General features: G+C 51.5%; 1 protein-coding gene across 6 annotated transcripts in view; it reads right to left on the bottom strand.

Moving 5' to 3' along the window:
* The window catches only part of PHACTR3 (phosphatase and actin regulator 3), a 275,267-nt gene that overhangs the window by 69,093 nt on the left and 186,214 nt on the right, over positions 1-19,960 (bottom strand). For 5 of the 6 annotated variants that reach the window (XM_023231975.2, XM_023231974.3, XM_023231978.2 and 2 more), the window contains exons 5-7: positions 11,602-11,811; positions 5,610-5,784; positions 4,519-4,766 (exon numbers count right to left, since the gene is read on the bottom strand). In XM_023231975.2, coding sequence (XP_023087743.2) covers positions 4,519-4,766; positions 5,610-5,784; positions 11,602-11,811 — 633 coding nt within the window. The remainder of the gene's footprint in view (positions 1-4,518; positions 4,767-5,609; positions 5,785-11,601; positions 11,812-19,960) is intronic. The other variant, XM_023231979.2, reaches the window with a different exon arrangement.

The following is a 19,960-nucleotide window of genomic DNA, read 5'->3' as shown; positions in this document are numbered from 1 at the left end:
AACAAGGAGTTTCTCAGGGTCAGACAGGAACCCTGACGTTGGCCCACAAAAGGCCCATGGAGGAAAGGGGGCCTCACCCAGGGTTTGCAGATGACACCCCACGTAACATGTCATACAGTGCACCACAGCGTTGGGCCTGGGCCACGCTCACGACAGCAGTTTCCAGGATGAGTTTCTACAATGAGTGCTACCTTCCCCCCTCTCAGACCCCAGCTCAAACTCCACGTTCACCTGTGGACACCAGGTTTCAAGCACAAATAACAAGAGGCTCAGTTAGTACTTTAGTACTTTACAGGCACCTGTTAGTACTTTACAGGCACTGGCTCCTCTAATCCCCCATTGGCCCATTCTGCTCATTCATTTAACTGATACTTATTTTGCACTTAGCACTCATGAGCTGTGCACACAGTAAGAACTACAGAGACACAGGCTTGGTCCCTCGGAGCCCACGTGCTGGCAGAGAGGCTGCATGGGCAAAGCCAATGGTATTGGGGTCAGGGACACTGCCATAGGGAAAATGAGGTTGGGTGAGAAGAAGGGGCCATGTGTTGCCACACAGTGGCCAGGTGGCTTCCTGCACAGGGCGATGTTTTAAACACGGTGGAGCCATGCACACCTCCGGGGGCAGCAAGAGTCTCGGGCTGTGGTTGGGGTGTGAGGGCTATCAAGGAGGCCCATGGGCTGGGTCCAAGGGAGAGGTGAGCCGGGAGAGGGAGGCAGGCCACATGGGGTGGGGCTGCAGGCACTAGGGAGGATGTGGTATCAATACCTCAGGGAGCCACTGGAGGGATCTGAGCAAGAGGTGACATTATCCAACTTCCATGGGACCCTGGTCCTGTGGCCACCTGTGTGGAGAATGAACTGGAGATGGGGCAACGGTGGCACAGAGAGACTGCCGGGAGGCCAAGTCCAGGCAGGAGAGCACAGCGAACCATTGCCGGAGAAGAGGGGTTTGGCCGGACCCCAGAACTGCTCCAAGGGGAGCAGAAAAGACTTCAAGGTCATCTGGACATCAGCACAATGCCAAAAGCTTCGCAGGAGGCTTAGATGTATTGAGTGAAATGAGGGAGAGTCCCAGTCCGGGGTAGAGAGGGGAACCGCAATCTGGAGATGTAAGCTGAGCAATGCGCACCAGCCCCCACGTGGATGCACACAGTCCACAGAGACACCCTAGGGCTCAGGGGCCAGCCGTCAGCTGGAGGGACAAACCAGAGATTCATCAGGGTCACAGATGTGTCTAAAGCCACACATCCAACAGGTGCTCACTGATGCTTAGAACCAGGTGTCGTGGGATGGGATGATGGGCACACCATAGGGCACAGACAGACACCAGCATGATCCCCCACACCGACAAAACTAGACAGTCAACAATAAGTCATTGATGGGTAGCAGAGAGACAGAGAATAGAGAATGACAAGAATTAGTGTGAATCTGCAACTGTGTCCCAGCCAGGAAGGAAGGTTCAGTGTTGTCATAGAAGCCAACAATGAGGGACTTTGATCTGACAACAAGGAAATGGGGCAGGGACAGGGACTTGGCCCAGGGCCAAGTCCAAGTTTCACAGCACATTCTGTTGGAGGCCATGGACTGGCCCAGCCGCAGAGATCCCGGGGATGGAGGGGGATTTGTGGGTCAAAGCCCGGAGCCTAGCTCTGGCTCAATGAGAAGAGGAACGAGTTAACCAAGAGGAGTGGAATCCAGGGGTTCAAAGGGGGTTCTCTAAAAGATGTGCCCAAGTCCAAATCCCCAGAACCTGTGAAAGTGACCTTATTTGGAAAGTGGATCTTTGCAGAAGTAATTAAGTTAATCTCTAGATGAGGAGATCATCCAGGATTATCCAGACGGGCCCTGCCTGCAATGACTACTATCCTTACACGAAGGGGAGAGGAAGGAGGGAGGAGGCAGCAGTCACATGCCCACGGAGGAAGGGCTGGGAGTTTCAGGCCAAGGAATGCAGGAACCACCAGAAACTGGAAGAGAGTGGCTCCTGCTTGGAGCACTCACAGGGAGCACAACCCTACCTACACTTTGATTTTGTATTTCTAGCTTCCAGAACTGCAAGAGAGAAAATTTTGTGGTCAGAAGCCACCCAGCAGGTGATAAGGTGTTATGACAGCCACAAGAGGCCAACACAGCTGGCCATGACCAGGCCACTTTGACTGAGCAGGAGGCGTCCCTGTGCACAGCACTCAGAGGAGCAGGGCGCTGGGCAGGAGGGACAGAGGCGGGAGCCAAGGGTACTGCTAGATGTGCTTTGATGCCAGTTCCAGTGCAGAAACTCTGCGTCTCAACCGCGCTGCCACAAAGTGTTTTGAGGGCACATCCGGGCCAGGCCTGAGGCTCCCGAGAGGTGAAACGCAGATTCCCATCCTCTTCTGTGTTTAAATAAAATGACTGCATTATACCTTTAATCCTTTCATGCCAGGCATGAGGACACTGCATCTGGATGGCCTAATGATGCCCTGAAGGAAAGTTAAGCTGCGATACCCTTCTGGGCCAGGAGCTCTCCCCCCCATGTGGATGGTGAGGACAGGAAGAAGTGCTCTCTGAGGTGCACCCGGCTTGAGCCAGGCCCTGTGCCAAGGGCTGATGTGGATTAATCCACTCATCCTCAGAGAGGGTCTAGCACAGAGCAGAAAGTTAGAGCTGGCAGCCTGGGTTCAAGTCTCAGCCTGGCACCAATGAGCTGCATGGCCATAGCCAGTTACATGGCCTCCCTATGCCTCAGTTTACACATCTATAAAATAAGGATTATGATGTCATCAGCCTCATGGGGCTCCTGTCTTGTCATAACCTTAGACCAGCATCCCAGACACAAGAAGCACCTGGTAAAGGGCCCTGGCTGTTGACGTTGTCAATGTCAAGAGGAAGCAGTTCCCATCTCCTTCTCGCCAATGAAAGCATCGTGTCCTGGAGTGGGTAAGGGCCTTATGGAAGGGCACCCCCAAACAAGGGGCACAGACTATGCCAGTGATTCTCAACTGGGGGTGATTCTGCTCCTCAGGGACATCTGGCCAAGTCTGGAGATGTTTTAGGTTGTCTCCACTGGGGGCATCCAGTGTGGAGAGGCCAGGGATGCTGCAGAATATCCTAGTCTGTCCAGGACAGCCCCCTGCCAAGCAGAGAATCACCTGGCCTCACGCCACTAGTGCCGAGGGACCCTGCTCTAGCCCTTGACCATCCCAACACCAGCTCTTCTCCGAAGTGCACCCACATAGCACCCTTCTGCTGGAGGCTCACAGGTGTTTAAGGGCAAGGATTCCAGGGTCTAACGGGTTTGGGGAACACCACAGGCTCCAGCCTCTTCAGAGACATTGGTGCCCTCAGGCCAGTGACCAGTCCCAAGTTTCTGCCACAAAGACACTGGTCCCACGGTGGAAGTCAGCGTCCTCCAAACACTGGGGTAACAGCACCCCCCCACCCTTTCATGTTTTGCAGTCACATATTCAGAATTGCTTCCTCGGACCTGGTAGAAAGGCTCCGAAGCAGCAGGAAGGGGGAAGCTATGGAGCCCTGGGCTGTCGGTCTGTCCACCCATCACAGTACCAACCGCATGCCTTCAGTACCAGCCAGGGTCAGCACTGACGTCGGCTGCCCTTTCCCACTCGCCACAGACACCCAGGAAGACATGGCCGGAGTTCTGCCCGCGCCCACAACAGTCACCATGGAATGCTTCCAGGAAGAACAGCAGTGAACACTTCCTGATTCTTCCCTTGCAGGCCAAACACCACGGCCACCCTGGGACCCTCCTGGAAGTGACCAGAGGGCCCTGCACAGCCGGTACCAGCTGGGAGGGAAACCCCCTCAGCGCTTCCTCCTCCTAGCCTGAGCCTCCTTCTCCCTTCCTCGCAGGGTGGTCTGCAGGCCTCTATCGTCCCGAGCCCCGGAATCCTCAAGGGTAGGATGGAGCAATTACTCTGACCTAGAGAACGCACCACGAGGACAAATACGGAGCTGGCTTCCCAGGACCCAGTGAGCACCTGCTCCCAAACAAGCATCCGCTGCCTGTCCCATTCACACCACTTCTGAGACGGCCATTTGGGATCAATAGAGCAATCTCTCTCCCTCCGTCTCCCTCCACTTCCATCCCATCTTGCTTTACTTGTTTTTTTGTTTGTTTGTTTGTTTTTGCTATAACTTGTAAACACCGAGCATCTGTACACCACCTGTGTACTGTTCGCCACACCATCCTCAGGGCTGGCGTTCTCAAAGTCACTTGCTACGCTACTTTCATGTTTTTGTTTTTTTTTTCACGTATACATAAAAACTAATACGCAACTCTCAAAACAATTTTGCCGGGGTATTTTCTAATTCCTTGCTCCAAGCCTAGCTGTGCACCCCCATCCCAGCTTGTTTCGGGAGAGGCTCATTTCCAGAGGACACAGCCTCCTCCTGTTTCTCCCCAGATGCAGCCCCTCGACCTGTTCCTCCCCCAGGCGTGAGCTCTGTCCCCGACCCCCTGGTGACACGAGACCTCTGGCCGAGATCCCCACACTTAATGGGCCATCCTTTCCTCACCAGAAATAATGGAGTCGTTCAGCGCCTCCTCATCCTGATACAAAAGCAAGTCGTCCTTGAGTTCAGAATTCACGATCAGGTTCTCCTTGTTCTCCTCAGATTCCTTAGCGGCAGTTCGCTTGTTCTCCAAGGCCCCGTCAAAGCTCCATGCCTCCTCCCTCTCCTTGCCCCGCTCCACGCTGGACGTTCTCGACAGACGGACATCCACCCGCTTCTTTGGAGACCCTTTACTTTCCCTTCCTTGAAAACTAAACCAGAAAGATGGTTCAGGTTACAGGTTGCCCCCTTCACCCAGAAATCCAGCACGACTGACTTCGGAGCTTATAATTTATATCACAGAGGCAGCACCAAAATGCACGCAGCCTCTCGGCTTTTATCCTGGACTCACCAGAAGGAGCAGGAGGCTTTGAGTTCAAGGCAAATGGCTGTTTACAACATGCTGTTTTGAAAAGCTCGAACATGCAAGTAATAAAACCTGCCAAACCACAGGGCAATCAATGTTCAGGGAGAGGATTTAAGAAAAACTGAGAAGGACATTTTGTCAGTCTAATATTCCTCCAAACCATCCTGTCTCCCGTTACCTATTTTACCTCTAACAATTCACTATTTCTTACACAGATGTAGCCTCTGGTCTTTCACAGTCCATGAGACACATGTGATCCAAAAGAAGAGTCAGCTGCAGGCACAGGTTGCCTTACACTCTTGCCCAGTGAAAGCTATGACGCCCTCAGCGTCCTGGGACAAAGTGAAACAGCCACTTCTCGCTAAGTCATTCTCTCCTGCCAAGCTCCCATCCCACCCGGGGTCCTGAGGGGCTCACACAGGGGACTTTGTGGCCAGGTTCCCACAGTGCACATTCACTGTGCACCCCTCCCAGAATGTGGGAACCAAGGTCAGCTATGTAATTTGCAGAGCGAGGCACAAAATGAAAACGTGGGTTCCTTGTTCAGAAGTTATCAGGAATTTCAAGACAGTGACTGTAGAACGGGAGACCCAGCCAGGGCCCTGGGCACAGCACGAGCTGCACAGCCTGAGGCTGGCCAGGCGGGAATTCTGGCGGCACGGGTCTCCCTCACGGGGCAGGGCCTCACCTGTCCTGGCGGTGCTTCGTGGCCAGTGCCCTGTGCAGCTCCTCAATGACGCGGCTTGGGGGAAGAGGCCGGTGGACCGTGGTGAGATGCGGAGACCCCGTGGGTGTGGAGAGCTGGCCCCGGAGGGGAGGGTCAGCACTCTTCATGCCGGAGGCTTGGAAAAGTGCAGCTTGGCCTGGGGTGTGGGAGGAAGCAGCAAGAACATTAGTCTTCAGGAGCTGGGACCAAGGGTCTTGCTGAGACTGGAGACCGTGTTAGGAGAGGACACTCCCCTGCACCTCCAGGAGGCAACCCCAGCTAATGCCAAGATGCTGGACCAGGATCCCTGCTCCCAAAGCTGGAGGCCAGGGTGCATCTCTGTCCAGTTCTGCTCCACCTGTAGGGCACACCCTGCTGGGGGCTGAGCCCTGCAGGCACCGGCACCGGCATCCTCCCTGCAGGGAGTCTGGCTTAGAAAAGCCTCCTTCCTGCTTCTCTGCTATGAATTCAGCTTCCTGAAGCTGCTTCTTGTTCTTGGGAAACCCGGAAGAAACTGTGCAGCCACTCTTCAGCCTGGACGAACACCATGGCCTGCTCTGCCCTCGCCGCAGCGTCTGTTGCAGCACTTTGGGCTTGCACTTCCAGCCCTCAGAACAGTAAGGAACACATTTCTGGGCTCCAACCCTCTCCCTGTATCTCTGTCAGGAGCATCACCCCAGAAGGTGAATTGGATCGCCCTCCCATTTTCCTTAGGACATGATTCGAACTCATGGCCCAGTCTCAAGGCCCCTGGGGGTGGCCCCACTCAGCTCCCCTGCCGCATCTCCACCTCACTCTCTTCCCTCCAGCATGTGAACATCTCTCTCCTGTCTTCGAAGGCACCACACTCCCTCCAATCTGAGTCTTTGCATGGGCTGTTCTTTCTGCCTGAAATGCTTCCCTGCTCCTCTGCTAGAACATCATTTCCTTAGAGAGGCCTTGATCAGATCCCCGTCACCCGCCCCCTGGGACCTGAGCCTGCCCTGACACCTTTCCTCTTACTTGGAGTGAATCACGTTGCCTGGTCTGTTTCTTGCTCCCGGGCAGGCCTGTGTCCACCTTCCTTCCTACAATTTCCCCAGGCCTGGCACTTAAAACACGTGCAATAAACACTTGTTTACATGAAATGACTTTGAAGATGATTCTAAACAGACTTGCTCAATCAAGTCTAAAACAGTGGGACACCCCCTCCTTCCTTCACCGACCGTCTCCTGCATATGCTACAGGCCAGGAGGGGTGTCAGGTGCCCAGAAGAGCAGAGAGCCTGGGCTTTGTCTTCTGCAGATTTGGCCTCTGGTCTTGATCTACCACTTCCCAATGTGCAAGACTCTGGGAAAGTCACCGAAGCTCTCAAAGGCTTAGCCTCCCTGCCTGTAAAATGAGGCCATCAGCTCCTTTTCAGGAGCCCAGCAGCCGGCACAGGCCCAGCAGCTCTTAGGTGTTCAGCACAAACTCTCATTCCAAAAGTATCCTGGCAGGACTGATACAAACACCAGCTCCCCTTAATCCCACCAGGAAAACAAGCAGATCTAAAAGCCAGAAACAAACTCTTTCAATATAATCATAGGATGTGGCCAGCATCAATAAAAAGTATTCCTCAAAACCCAAAAGGAAACTGTAAACCTCGTGAAGGATTTTAGTTATTTCACTTTCTCCACAAGCACCTGCTTGGCCAGACAAGGCCAGGCCACAGGGAAATGGCCCAGGCCCTGCCCTAGACTGGTGGAGCCAGACAGAGGCCAGGCAGACAGAAAGAGAGCAAATGACTGTAGAAGAGAGAAGGAGATAGAAGGAGAGGTAGAGAAAGGGGCTGGGAGAGAGGAAGGGGGAGGGGGGCAAGAAGGCACCACGCAGATGGACTGAGAGTACTGGGCTGGTCTGGGGGAGGTGGTGGCTGGTTTGAGAGAGGGAGGTCAGGCAAGGCTTCTCTGCAGAGGGGACCTTTTTGCTGAGACCTGAGCAATGACAAGGAGCCAGCCATGCAAGAAGTGGCCAGGCAGGGCAGGGGCTGCAGGGAGACCCATCCCAGCTTCTGCACACTGCGCTGTCCTCTCCCCACTGGCCTCAGCCTCCCCAGGCTGCTCTTGCTCAGGGGAGTGCCCAACTCCTGAGCATAGGCAGGTGACACTCAGCATCCCCCGGCCCTGTCTCTAACCATCACTGCCTCTACTCCTCACCCCAGCCCCATAAGGAATCACTAGCCCTGTTGTACAAATAGGGAACCTGAGGCAGCATGGTTTGCCTGCTCTCGCTCAGCTTGGTGGAGCTGGGATCCCACCCGGGTCTCTGCCCCACTGTCAATCCCAGATGTGACAACCAGCACTGACCCCACGGCCCCCACAGAGCTTTGCCTGGCTCGCCCCACCCAGCCCGTGCAGGGGACCCCTTGTCACTCCCATTTCACAGATGAGGAAGCTGAGGTTCAGAAGTCACCTCGGGGCAGGCCACCAAGAGAAGGCGGGAGCTGAGATAAGCACATCGCACCCAGCTCCACTTACACTTGGCAGAGGCTGTGGGACTCCCATCCCTCTGAGTTGAGTGTCACCAACTGGACCAGGTGACAGCACAGGTAAAGGAGAGGTCAAAGCGAGAGGGGTCAACACACCTCCAGGGACCAGGCAGGTGAAACCCGGGAATGCAAGGGACCTCCTGCAATTTCTCCATGAGGGGAAGGTGGGGACCACAGCACACGGAGAGAACTCGCCCACCTTAATGGGCCTGTGGTGACTCAGAGGGTGATCAGAGATGAAGACTTTTCAAGAAAGTCCAGGAATTTGGCCTATAAACCAGGAAGCAAGCTCTCATTCGAGACACCAAATCTGCCAGCATCTTGGTCTTGGACTTCCAGGCTCCAGAAGAGTGAGGAATAAGTTTCTGTGGTTTATAAGTAACTCAGATGAACTAAGACACCTGCGGTCCTGCCTTGGGTGGAGACTCAGTTGGGCCACGGTCCCTCCTGCAGCAAGGGAAGCCCAGGTAAGGGAACTTTCTTCTTTGCTGCCATCTAGTGTTCACATGCTGAAGCACATGAACCTTTTCCCAAAGGAAAAGGAAAAAGAGGAACTGAGAAAATTAAATCAGTCACCAAAATGCAGTCTCTGCAGTAAGAAGCCAGGCCAGGACCCATAGCTTGGAACCACCCTCCTCCGCCTCCCAGTCTCAATTCAGTCCCCTTGGAAATGCATAAGTGTCAGAGTATCCCTTGATATCCTTGCAACTGAGGGCAGTGTGGAAGCCAGAAGTGTCCGCAGACTTGGGACAGAATGCCAGAATTTAGGGCGTGTGGAGTCAGAGTGAAGACCTGTGCCTTCTGAGGCTCGACCTTCCCAAGCTTAGGAGAGGCAGGAAACTCTCTGGGTTACTGAGTTATTGAGGGCCAGGAACAAATTATACATTAGCCAGAATAAAATGAGGTGAATGGTGATTAATTGAATGGACTTTCCATGGTTTCAGGTTTCAATGGAGGAAAAAGGGAGCTATCGCAAAGACCATAACAGAATGCAACATAGCACAGTTTTGCCTCCAACTTTGCACTGTAATTTATATGGCCACATCACACAAAGACTGAATATTTGGATTCATCTACAGAGATGCAGAAAGCAGACAGACAGGGTTCAGAACATGCATGCATTCATTCACCATTCATTCCTCCATGCAACCGTCATCTGCACTTGCTGAGTGCCTGCTGTATGCCCTGTACTGTGCCTGCACTTGGATTTGATGGTGAACACAAAGGTGTGGCCAGTTCTCAGGGGCTACTGTCTGGGGGGCAGGTGGTTAGAGAGAGGCAAACCATACAACAGACAGGGTATGTATGGCTCCTTGGGCAGCCTAAAGCAACAGAACAATTCACACAGTTTTGGAGACCAGAAGCCTGAAATTGAGAGGCTGGCAGGGTTAGTTCCTTCTGAGGCTGTGAGGGAAATGCTGTCCCAGGCCTCTCTCCCTGGAAAATGCTTGGTGTTCTGTGGATGCATCCCTCCCACCCCTGTGTGTCCTGTTCTGCCTCTCACATGGACGCTGTCGTTAGATTCGGGGCCTACCCTAATCCAGCATGAGCTCAGCTTGATCTTTAACTTACTGACAGTTGAGAGACGCTTATTCCAAACGAGGTCATGTTCTGAGGTTCCAGGTGGATGGGAATTTTGGGAGGACACCATTCAACCCACTAAACAAGGTGGGGCAATGCGGTAAATGCTGGAAGACGGGGCACATGGTGCTATGAGGTCAGGGGTCAGGGCTGGCTCCCCTGAAGGAGAGACAGCTTGAGCTGTGGTCCCAAGCATGCAAAGGTACTGACCAGGCAAAGCAGGAAGGAGAATGTTCCAGCAGGGAGAACAGCCAGGACCAAGTCTCAGGATGGTGGGGTGGAGGGGACGCCCCCTCACTCATCCCTCCACCCACCCAGCAGCACATCTTCCCACATACCATCCCTACTCGGGGAACCACAGGGCACACAGCCCCACATCTATCCCATCCAGAACATCCTGCAGTACCAGCTAAAGAGGCCCCCTGTGGGATGCATCTCACCTCCTCTGGTTCTGTAGTGTCTGGTTGAGAATCATCAGTTAGATTGGAATACCTAATTCGTGTTAGGCGTGCAAGGAAAATGCCCCACTGAAAGCATTTTCCACCCAAGAGTCACCTCCAGGTTGAGCGTTCACCCCATAAGGGGCAGTAAGGTCCTCAGAAAAGAGCCAGGGGCTGGGACCCAGCCCTCCCAAGCTCATGCCCAGGCTCTCCCTGTCCCAGCAGCTGACACCTCTTCCAAAAGGTGACAGTTTCCTCTTCCATGAAAGCTGGGAAGAAGCACAATGAGGATTAGGTGAGATTGCAGAGGGGAGGGCACCAGCCCCTGGCCACACGTGTAGTAGCAACAAGCTTTGGGCCCAAAACTGGGTTCAAAAGTTTCAATCATTTCCAGGACCTGGGACAAATTACTGGAGTTTCCTGAGCCTGTTTTGTCAACCACAAATGTGGCACCTGGTGCCTACCCAACAAATGGCGATTACTGATAGTGGTTAATCAGAGGTTAGGTGATTGTAACAAAATTGTCCAACTCTGCTATGTGTCATGTGTGACACTCACAGCCTTCAAAGACAGCATGCAAGGTTTTACTCTGAAAAGTCATCATCTCTTGATAAACAGCCTACTTTTTCCCTGAGAACAGGGAAAAAGTCCTGTTTGCAGCAGTAAATTCCAGACAAAAAATACCTAAGTTTGCAAAGTAATTATCTCTACTTGCTAGGATTATTCTGCCAGTATGACAAAAGCTACATAAGTGTCTGCTGTGGGGGCCTCTGTCCAGCTGTGCACCCCTATCTGACCACCAATGTCTGCTGTTTACTCCTGGCTCTGCCTTGCTGGACAGAACTTACTGGAAAGTGAAACAGCAAAACAGAGACCAGCAGAGACAGGGAAGGAGGAAGGGAGAGAGACTGACTGAAAGAGACTGAGATTCAGAGAGAAGCACAAAGAGAAAGACAGACACATGAACATCCAGAAAGAACAGAACAGAAGGGAAAGGAAAGGAAAAGAAAAAAGAAAAAGAAAAGCCAAGCCAAGCTAAAGCCAAGTCCCGTCCTGGGAACTGGCTGCATCTCTTGCATTCAGGTCCCAGAAGATGCCCTCTTTGACTCCTGCAAAGACACTCCCCTGTTTGCCTGAGGGAGACTAGGCAGTCTGCTCCTGACAACCACAGTTTCCTTGGTAAGATCTACTCCTCTGGGCCTGCCCTGAACCCCAGTCACAGAAGCTAATGATGAGAACTAGTCCATAGTGGGTGACCAATCAAGACTGGCTGAAGGTATGGATGGATGAATGGGTGGATGGACGGACAGATGGACAGCTGGATGGATGAGTGAATGGGTGAATAAATAGACAGATGATGCATGGGTGGATGAATGTATGATGGATGGATGGATGGATGGGGCAGAGAAAGGAAAGAGGATGGACAGGATGCATGTGGACCCACCTGTGACATTTTTTGTGGTTTTGGAGCTTGCCTTGGGTGGCGGAGTGGGCAGCAGTGGGGGGCTGGGGAGCTGGCCCACAGATCTCTCCAGAGGTCTGGGAGGACTGTCCAGGGAGTCAGACCCAGCTAAGGCTTGGGAGAGCTCATCGGTGGTGGGCAGGAGGCTGCCAGGGTCTGCTTCTTCACCACTGGATGCAGATGGCATCTTGGCTGGTTCAAAGGCAAAGCAGAGAGTTCAAAAACATGTTTCCTCTGACAGCAATGGAAGTAAGAGAGCAAAGCAAGAGGGTTTGGTGGGATGGGATTGTGAAGAGCATACGGAGCAGTCACTTCACACAGGCACTTGACTTCCTACAAGTTCAACTCTCAATAGAACCATCAGAAGCAAAGAGAGGAGGATGCAGAGAGGGAAGTCATTTCAATAGCATGAGGGATTCCATTCTTTGTTCCACGAGAGGTGCATGCCATAGTTCCCACCTCACCTAGGAGCAGTGTTCACCATGCCAGATTTTGGAGTCAGACACACCCAGGCTCAAGTGGTCTCTGAACTTACTCTTGGACCTTAAGTTACTAAATCTCTCCAAAACTCCATTTACTCAGGCATGGCATTGTGTTACCAACAGGCCCTCACAGGATTGTTTCTCAGTTTAAGCAAGAAATGGCCATGATACAGTGTAACCCTCCCGTCCAGCAGCTCTCATTCTTATTTGTCTGTTTGCGGCAGCGCTAATGTCTGGTATGCCAGCCTAGGGTGGGAGTGACAGCAGGAAGGATCGACTTGGAGAAAGGGTTCGGCCACCCCAGAACCCTCATCCCTCCCTTCCTAGCTGCTCATTCAGACTCCATCCACCTCCTTCACCACCACCCTCAGCCTGCTCATCCCCAGCTTTCCCTCAACCCATCAACCCTTCCCTTTCTTATTTCTCTTGGGTTCCATCATCCATTATTTCAACAACAATCTGACCAAAAGTCCCTAAGTTCTTTGCCTGGATTCCTTTCAACTCTCTGGAAAAGTTTCATCTGGGGATGAAGCTGCCACTTGTCTGCTCCTGCCCTCGCCTAGTATTGCAGGAGGAAGAGCCCATGGAGTCCACTTCAGGAAGAACTGTTGCTCTGCAGGACCCGTGGCCAAGAGCTTCCTCCTGCAGGTGCTCTGCATGACTGCTCAAGCCCTTTCTGTCCCTTCCCCACCTCCAGCTTCCCACCTTTGCTGCTCCTACCACACAGCTTCACCTGCAGCTTTACAGGTAAAACTGAGGTCATCGGACCGGGGCTCCTCTTGGATTTCTGACTCAAATGCAAACTGCTGTCCCCAATATCTCTGTTCTTCCTTACCTCTGATCCAAGAGAGGTGGTCTCCCTGGGACCAGCACTCCCTCACTTCCTGCCCTCTCAGCACACTCTTGAGTGCTAAGGCCCATGAAAGGCACCTGGCACACATCATCTTATTCAGTTTTTACAACTACCCAATGAAGACAACACAAACACTCTCCCCATTATATGTCTGAGGGAAAAGCCTGGTGGAGCTGGAGCTTGTCCTTGGGTCACTGTGTTAGCTCCTGTGGGGTTCATTCATCTATCAGCTGCTGTTTCTGGAGGTACCCAGGAGCTGCTGGTACTGTCCGTGGTGCTGAAAACACAGTGGTGGGGGAGGGAGTGTTAAAACAGGCCTAATTCCTGCCCACAGAGAGCCTCCAGCTAAACACCAGATGGAAGTATTGCATGCCCCTTGTATCCCATTAGCTATCATTAGTTTCTGTTCCTTTATTGCCCATGTTGGACGTTTTAAACTCTAATTCCCAGCCCTTTCTTACGTTAAGTTCATGACAATGGAGTCCTTATCTCAGAAGGGCCAGCCCTCCTAATGCCTGGAGAACAAAATCTCTGAAAGCAGAGATGGAGTATGTGTTGTTCTCCCCCAACAACACATACTCCAACTGCAGAGGGCAGACTCAGCTCTGTGTCATGAAGTTAGCCTGAGCTGAGAACAACCATAATTACGGTTGGCTCTATATTCTTTTGTTCTGCACGGATACCCACAAGAAAGTGCTGTTTTCATTTTATTTTTCTTATTACTATTAAACTGTCCTCAAAAGTGTTACTTCTTTAAAGGGGTTTAAGACTCCTATGCTCTGAGACTGTCATTATGTCATCTGACTTGTAACCTATAATGTCTAAGAGTCTACAACTCTGATTAGTTGTTTCACTTAGTAAGTTTTGTCCTGATAATAACATCAAAGTAAATATTTTGTGCTTTCTAGGTAAAAATAGTTGTGAGAGTTCCTTGTTAAGTCACAGGTAAGCATAGAAATGCCCATTTTCTCTATGTAGGCTCCAGTTATAACTTGGTGGAGTTTTCTGTCTTGTGTAAATCAGCACAGGCAAGTGGACACCCTCATTCTTGGGACACCACACTTCAGAGCCCATTTCCTCGGCAGCCAAGCTCATGGCCAAGACCACCAGGCATGGGGTGAACTCTCAGTAGCCAGCCCAGGCCTAGTTTTCTCCCAGGAAGTTTCCTCCTGGGGGTCCAACCTCTTTTCAGATATTCACACATCTATTATTCTGAAGCCCTTTAATGTGGTCCTTGCATCCACACCCTGCTTTGATTGTTTGGGTTTATAGGACTTCTTGTTCCAGATTGCTTCTTTGTGAATGGGTCATGCTCTCAGGGGACTGGTCACCCAGGACATTTCCAAAGTCCTGCTTTTGGGAGACAGAGATGTCATGGAAATGTCTCACCTCACCTCAGTTACACCAGAATCCAGCATCCCCCTCCTTCCTCCATGTGTTTGACCTATTTACAGATGAGTGACCCTGGTCTCCACCTTGCTTAGTGAGTCTCAGTCTCCTCATCTATACAAATATCTATAAAATACCCAACCCTGCCCACTACAAGGATGGAAAGGCCAACACGAGACCACAGCAGGGAAGGTTTGTCTAGAGCTACTCAGCACTCCTCTGACTCATCTCCTCCAGGACAATGTGGCCAGCATCTGAACTGGGCTCCAAGGGTCTAAGAGGTACCACCAAAGGAAGCATTACCAGTGAGGCAGAGCAGCCTGGGGTCAGTGTCCCCACTCCTGGGTCAGCCCCAGCCAATCATCTGGATCTATCTTCTATGTCTGATCTCCATGTAAAACTTCACTAGATAAGCACTGACTTGGGTCAGTTCCACATCCCTCTGAGCTATTGACAGGTTGTCCCCCTTGGCCTGCATCACTGACTTATCCTTCTTTTTAGGATCCCAGCAAGATCTAAAATATTCTACCCAAAACCAAACCAAACAATCTTGACCTCGTCTACACTCCCAGCTTAGTTACAATTATCTGTTCCTTTGCAAAATAAACTTATGAAAGATGACCTTTAACACTGCATCTCCACCCAGCAAGCCCTGGCCCCTCACTGAGCCAGGGCCACCCCACTCAGCCATTCACCATCTTCAACACTTTCCCCTCTGGCTTCCTGACACACACTCTCCTGGATCTCCCCTGGAGCCCTGGCCACCTCTGCTCAGCCTCTCTGGCAGGTCCCACCTCCTGCATATGAATGTCCACCTGGCCTGCCCCAGGATGCAGGCCTAGGTCCTCTTCCCAGTCTACCCCTCTCACAGGTCATTCTCATCCACTCCTCTGGCTTCAGAACTGATTCCATTTCTCTGTCAACCCTGGACCATTTCTCTGAGCTCCAGACTTCCATGTTACCAGTTGGCCACATTGGCATCTCCATCTGGAGAACAATCACATCCAAACTTGAATCTTGATCCCCACAACAAATTCTCCTGAGCCTTCCCTTCCCTCTCACTCATTCAACCATCAACCCATCTTGCAAATGTTATTGAACAACCATGGGTTCCAGGCACTATTCTAGAAGCTGTGGACATGGCACCAATCCAGCCAGATCCCTACTGCATTAGTCTCTTCTTACGCTGCTAAAAATAACTGCCCAAGACTGGGTAACATACAAAGAAAAGAGGTTTAATTGACTCACAGTTCAGCATGCCTGGGGAGGCCTCAGGAAACTTACAAACACAGCAGAAGGCAAAGGGAAGCAAGCACCTTCTTCACAATACGACAGGAAGAAGATGTACCAAGTGAAGGGGGAAGAGTCCTTTATAAAACCATCAGATCTTGTGAGAACTCACTCAGTATCATGAGAACAGCATGGGGAAAACTTCCCCCTGTGATTCAATTGCCTCCACCTGGCCTCTCCCATTGACACGTGGAGATTATGGGGATTGTGGGAATTATAATTCAAGACAAGATTTTGGGTGGGGACACAGCCACACCATATCATCCACTTTCACCAGGTTCAGTGCTCCATGCCCCACCAGCTGTCCAGCCAGACCAGATGCCCCACGCCACCCTTTTCTTGTCCTCTCCAGCCAGTAACCACCCCTTATATCTAATTCCCAGACAAGTCTCATGAACTCTACTTCCAAATAATTTCTCAGAAATATCCACTTGTCTCCCAGTGTGAGCTATCAGAACTTCTGCCTGGGCCTCCTCTCCAGCCTCTCAAGCTCCTGACAATGCTTCCCACCCCAGTGGAAACCCATTCTCCAAATCAGGGTTTGTCAGGCCTTTCCTGCAAAGGGTCAGGTAGAAAGTATTTCCAGCTTGGGCCATGTGGTCTTTGTTGCTATTACAGTCTCTGTTAGTATGGAGAACTCTGGAAGGCTGGCCAACCCAAACTACATCTTTCCTTGTTTCACACCAAAATAGATGTGAAGCCGCCCTGACCCTCAGTACTACCCAGCAGCACTTTCTGAGATGATAGACACATTTATTCCTTGTCCGTATGGTGGCCACTAGACCCTCATGACCACTGAACACTGGACAAGTGGCTGGAGTAACAAACAAGCTTAAATTTTAATTATTTCAAACAGCCACAGGGCTAGTGACTACTGCACTGGATAGGGAGCTCTGGATTTCCCAGGACTGAGTCAATGGTCACAGTGCCACTACCTTAAGCCACAGAGTAAAGGGTAAGCCTCTGAGGTCCCCTCATTCCACCTGCCCAAGGTGAGACTCTGGGTTCCCCACCCTTCACCCTGATGGCCATGAGACTCGCCACACCAGCTAGGCTCACCAAAACCCTCCTCCAGAGTCTCCCCCAACACATCCATCCTCACCACACACTGAACCTTCACATCCTTGGCCTGCCTGATGGCTTTAAGGACAGGAGAGGGTTTTCAGCATCTCCTCTCTCCCTCCCTCCTCCCCATCTTCCCTCTCCTCTGACACCGCCCTCTGCATCTCATGTGAGTGTGCAGTCACTGTTGTATCTTGGAATCTTGTCAAAACTGAAATTTCACATCTGTTAACATCTCAAGTGCTGAATCAATTTTTGAAAAAGTGGAAGAAGACACTGGCTCTGCATGTTCTCGGCATTTGGGGGACCCATCCCTTGGGGCTGGACAAGCAGAGGCTCCTTCTTACCAAATGAAATCTCAACCAGAGGCTCCTACACTGTACAAACCCCAAAGCAGGGGTCAGGGCTAGGAATGGAAATACCTGAAGCTCAACCACAGCGCCACAAGTTCACGGCTTACTGGTACCTCTTTGCTAAGCACGTTCCACTGACACCCTTCTGTGTAATCCTCACTTATTTTCCAGAGCAGGGGCTGATAAACCTTTTCTGTTCAGATGCAGACAAGAAACATTTTTGGTTTTCCAGGCTAAGAGGCAAAATCAAGAATGTTATGTAGGAACTTAACAGGAGGAAAATCTCTGCCCTGCCACTTGCCTCGAGAGGGCTACCGGGGCAGGGGGCACACTTTGCAGCCAGTTACCACCCACTGAAGACATTCTGGAGTTCAAGGGTGGCCAGCCCAAAGATGGACGTGGAGAGTCATGGTCACTTGTACTCCACCCCCGTACACCCAGCACAACCTTGGTCTCAGCTTGGGCAGCTGGCTGTGGGTCAGGTGGCTCACCAACTCCCAGATGAGGTTCCTCCACTCAGTGCCCAGTAGTTGACCAGAGCCCACGTCCCAGGAGTAGCTGGTATCAGCATAGGCCCCAGGCAGTGGTGAAGGGCAGCCACCAGTTGGGGAGACAAGTGCAGGGCTCAGGGAGGCAGGCACCTCACCGTGGTCTCCTGGCTCCCAGGACCAGCCCACTAGAGCAGTGCTCCACGGCCATGCAGACACAGACACGGGCAGTATCTGACCTGCAGTCTGCAATTTGACAGTCCTGTTCTAGACCTACATTCCAGAACATTCCAGAAGCAGAACAAATGTTTATCTCCTGTTTGGCTCTAGAGTTTAGGCTGTAGAGTGTTATGGTGAAGATCAAACCCAGTCCTGCCACTGGGTTTGATCTATTTTTATGCTCTATGGCCTGGAAAAGTGACTTAACCTCTCTGGGCTCTGTTTTCTCATCCAAAAACATGGGGCTGTTATAAGATAATAGAGTGCACACAGAACATGATCCCTGAGTGTCACTCTCCTTTTTAATTAGTGCACTCATGGGAAGGCCAGAACTCAGCCCCTGTCCCACAACAGAAGCGCTGAACAGGACCCTGTTCCCATTTGTGTCAAAACACCAGATCCTTCTGGGCTTTGTAGGGAATTCTCTGTTGCCGGTGTGGCATTCATTATTAGGCCATTTTCATGCTGCTGATAAAGACATACCTGAGACTGAGTAATTTATAAAGAAAAAGAAGTTTAAAGGACTCACTGTTCCACATAGCTGGGGAGACCTCACAATCATGACAGAAGGCGAAAGGCACATCTTACATGGTGGCGGACAAGAGAGAATGAGAATGAAACAAAAGGGGTTTTCCCTTATAAAACCATCAGATCTCATGAGGCTTATTCACTACCATGAGAACAGTACTGGGGAAACTGCCCCCATGATTCAATGATCTCCCACCAAGTCCCTCCCACAACAGGTGGGAATTATGGGAGCTACAATTCAAAATAAGATTTGGGTGGGGACATAGACAAGCACCATCCAAACAAAACCAGGAAAAGCAAAATCACCCCAAACACAAAAGCCCAAAGTCAACCCAAGTCGCCAAATCAAAGGATCAAGGAAAATAATGGTCAAAATAATTGACAGTGTCCTCCTCCTGAGATTTGCAATATTCAGATGTACCCCCTGCCACCCACACTCATAATGGTTGGGGCATGGGGAAGCAGCAACTCCAGTCCTGGATGTTGCCACCTGGATGCCAGGAGTGACCTAGGACAGCCCCTTGTGCTTTTTGATGACCCTCTCGCCCACCCCTAGCAAAGTTCATGGGAGGTTTACTTTTGAAGAGAAAGCACCTGACTTTTCAGGACAGCAGTGAGCACCACTGAAGAGATCCCAGGGGCTCCTGTAGGTGTAGACCATCACCCACGGGACATCGCGTTCTGGGCCCCCGTGAGGTTTCCCTGAACTTGTCCAAGGTCAAGGAGAGAAGCAGGGCCCAGGCTCCAGCACTCACATGACGCATTTGCCACTCAAGGATATGGCTTTGTCGGCCATTAGATGACATCTGTCTGTCATGGAATTATCCACAACACAGAGCAACTGCGCCCAGAAGTGGGCCAGCTCCCTCAGGTGCTGAGGTGCAGAATGTGGGAAGAGAACAAACAGCATCAGACACAAAGCATCAAACAGCGGGTCCCCTTGGGCTCTGCAGTAGACACCGGAGACCTAGAACCATGTTGCCTCACGGTGGCCTCAGGCTTTAACTCCTTCTATCACAAAACACTGAGGCCCAAAGCAGAAAATTAAAAGTCAGTAACACAGGGGTTGGCTCCGAAGACCAGGCTGTTAACCTTCATGAAAGGGATTGCAAACTCCAGCACCCAAAGTGCCAGGCCCATCTACAGGGACAGACTCTGTTCAGCTCCAGTGACCCTGGCTGTGTGACAGCAGGGATCCGGGGGGCCTGAACTTTGACAACTGAAAAGAGATTGCACATCTGGATTTCTGTGAACACTCCTGATTTCTAAACATTGGCTTGCAAATTTTTTAACCAGTACATTTAATGTCCCTGTGTTAGGCTACACCCTGTTTACAGGGGTGTTGTTCATGGCCAAGCTTCTGAACATTGACCTGGTGTTGTGGAGGTGAACAACGTCCCTAGTGCAGGATCCCAGGTCTGTAGGGCTGGATGAGGCCTCGGGGTTGTCCCAGGCATAGCAAACTGCAGGTGACCCCACATCCCAAAACACACGTTCTACTAGAGAGACGGCCTCTCTGGGAGCATCTATAGGCAGCTAAATACTGTGTGTTAGCACGTCCCTTTCCAAGGGTTGTTTTTGACAATGACGACGACAGATGACAATGATGGTGACAGAGGACAATGATGGTGACAGATGACAATGACGACAGATGACAATTATGACAGATGACGATGA

The sequence above is a fragment of the Piliocolobus tephrosceles genome, chromosome 20 (genome assembly GCF_002776525.5).
Source record: "Piliocolobus tephrosceles isolate RC106 chromosome 20, ASM277652v3, whole genome shotgun sequence".
Taxonomy (NCBI): domain Eukaryota; kingdom Metazoa; phylum Chordata; class Mammalia; order Primates; family Cercopithecidae; genus Piliocolobus; species Piliocolobus tephrosceles.
Note: the sequence above shows the minus strand (reverse complement) of the source record. Positions and strands in the feature narration are given on the sequence as shown.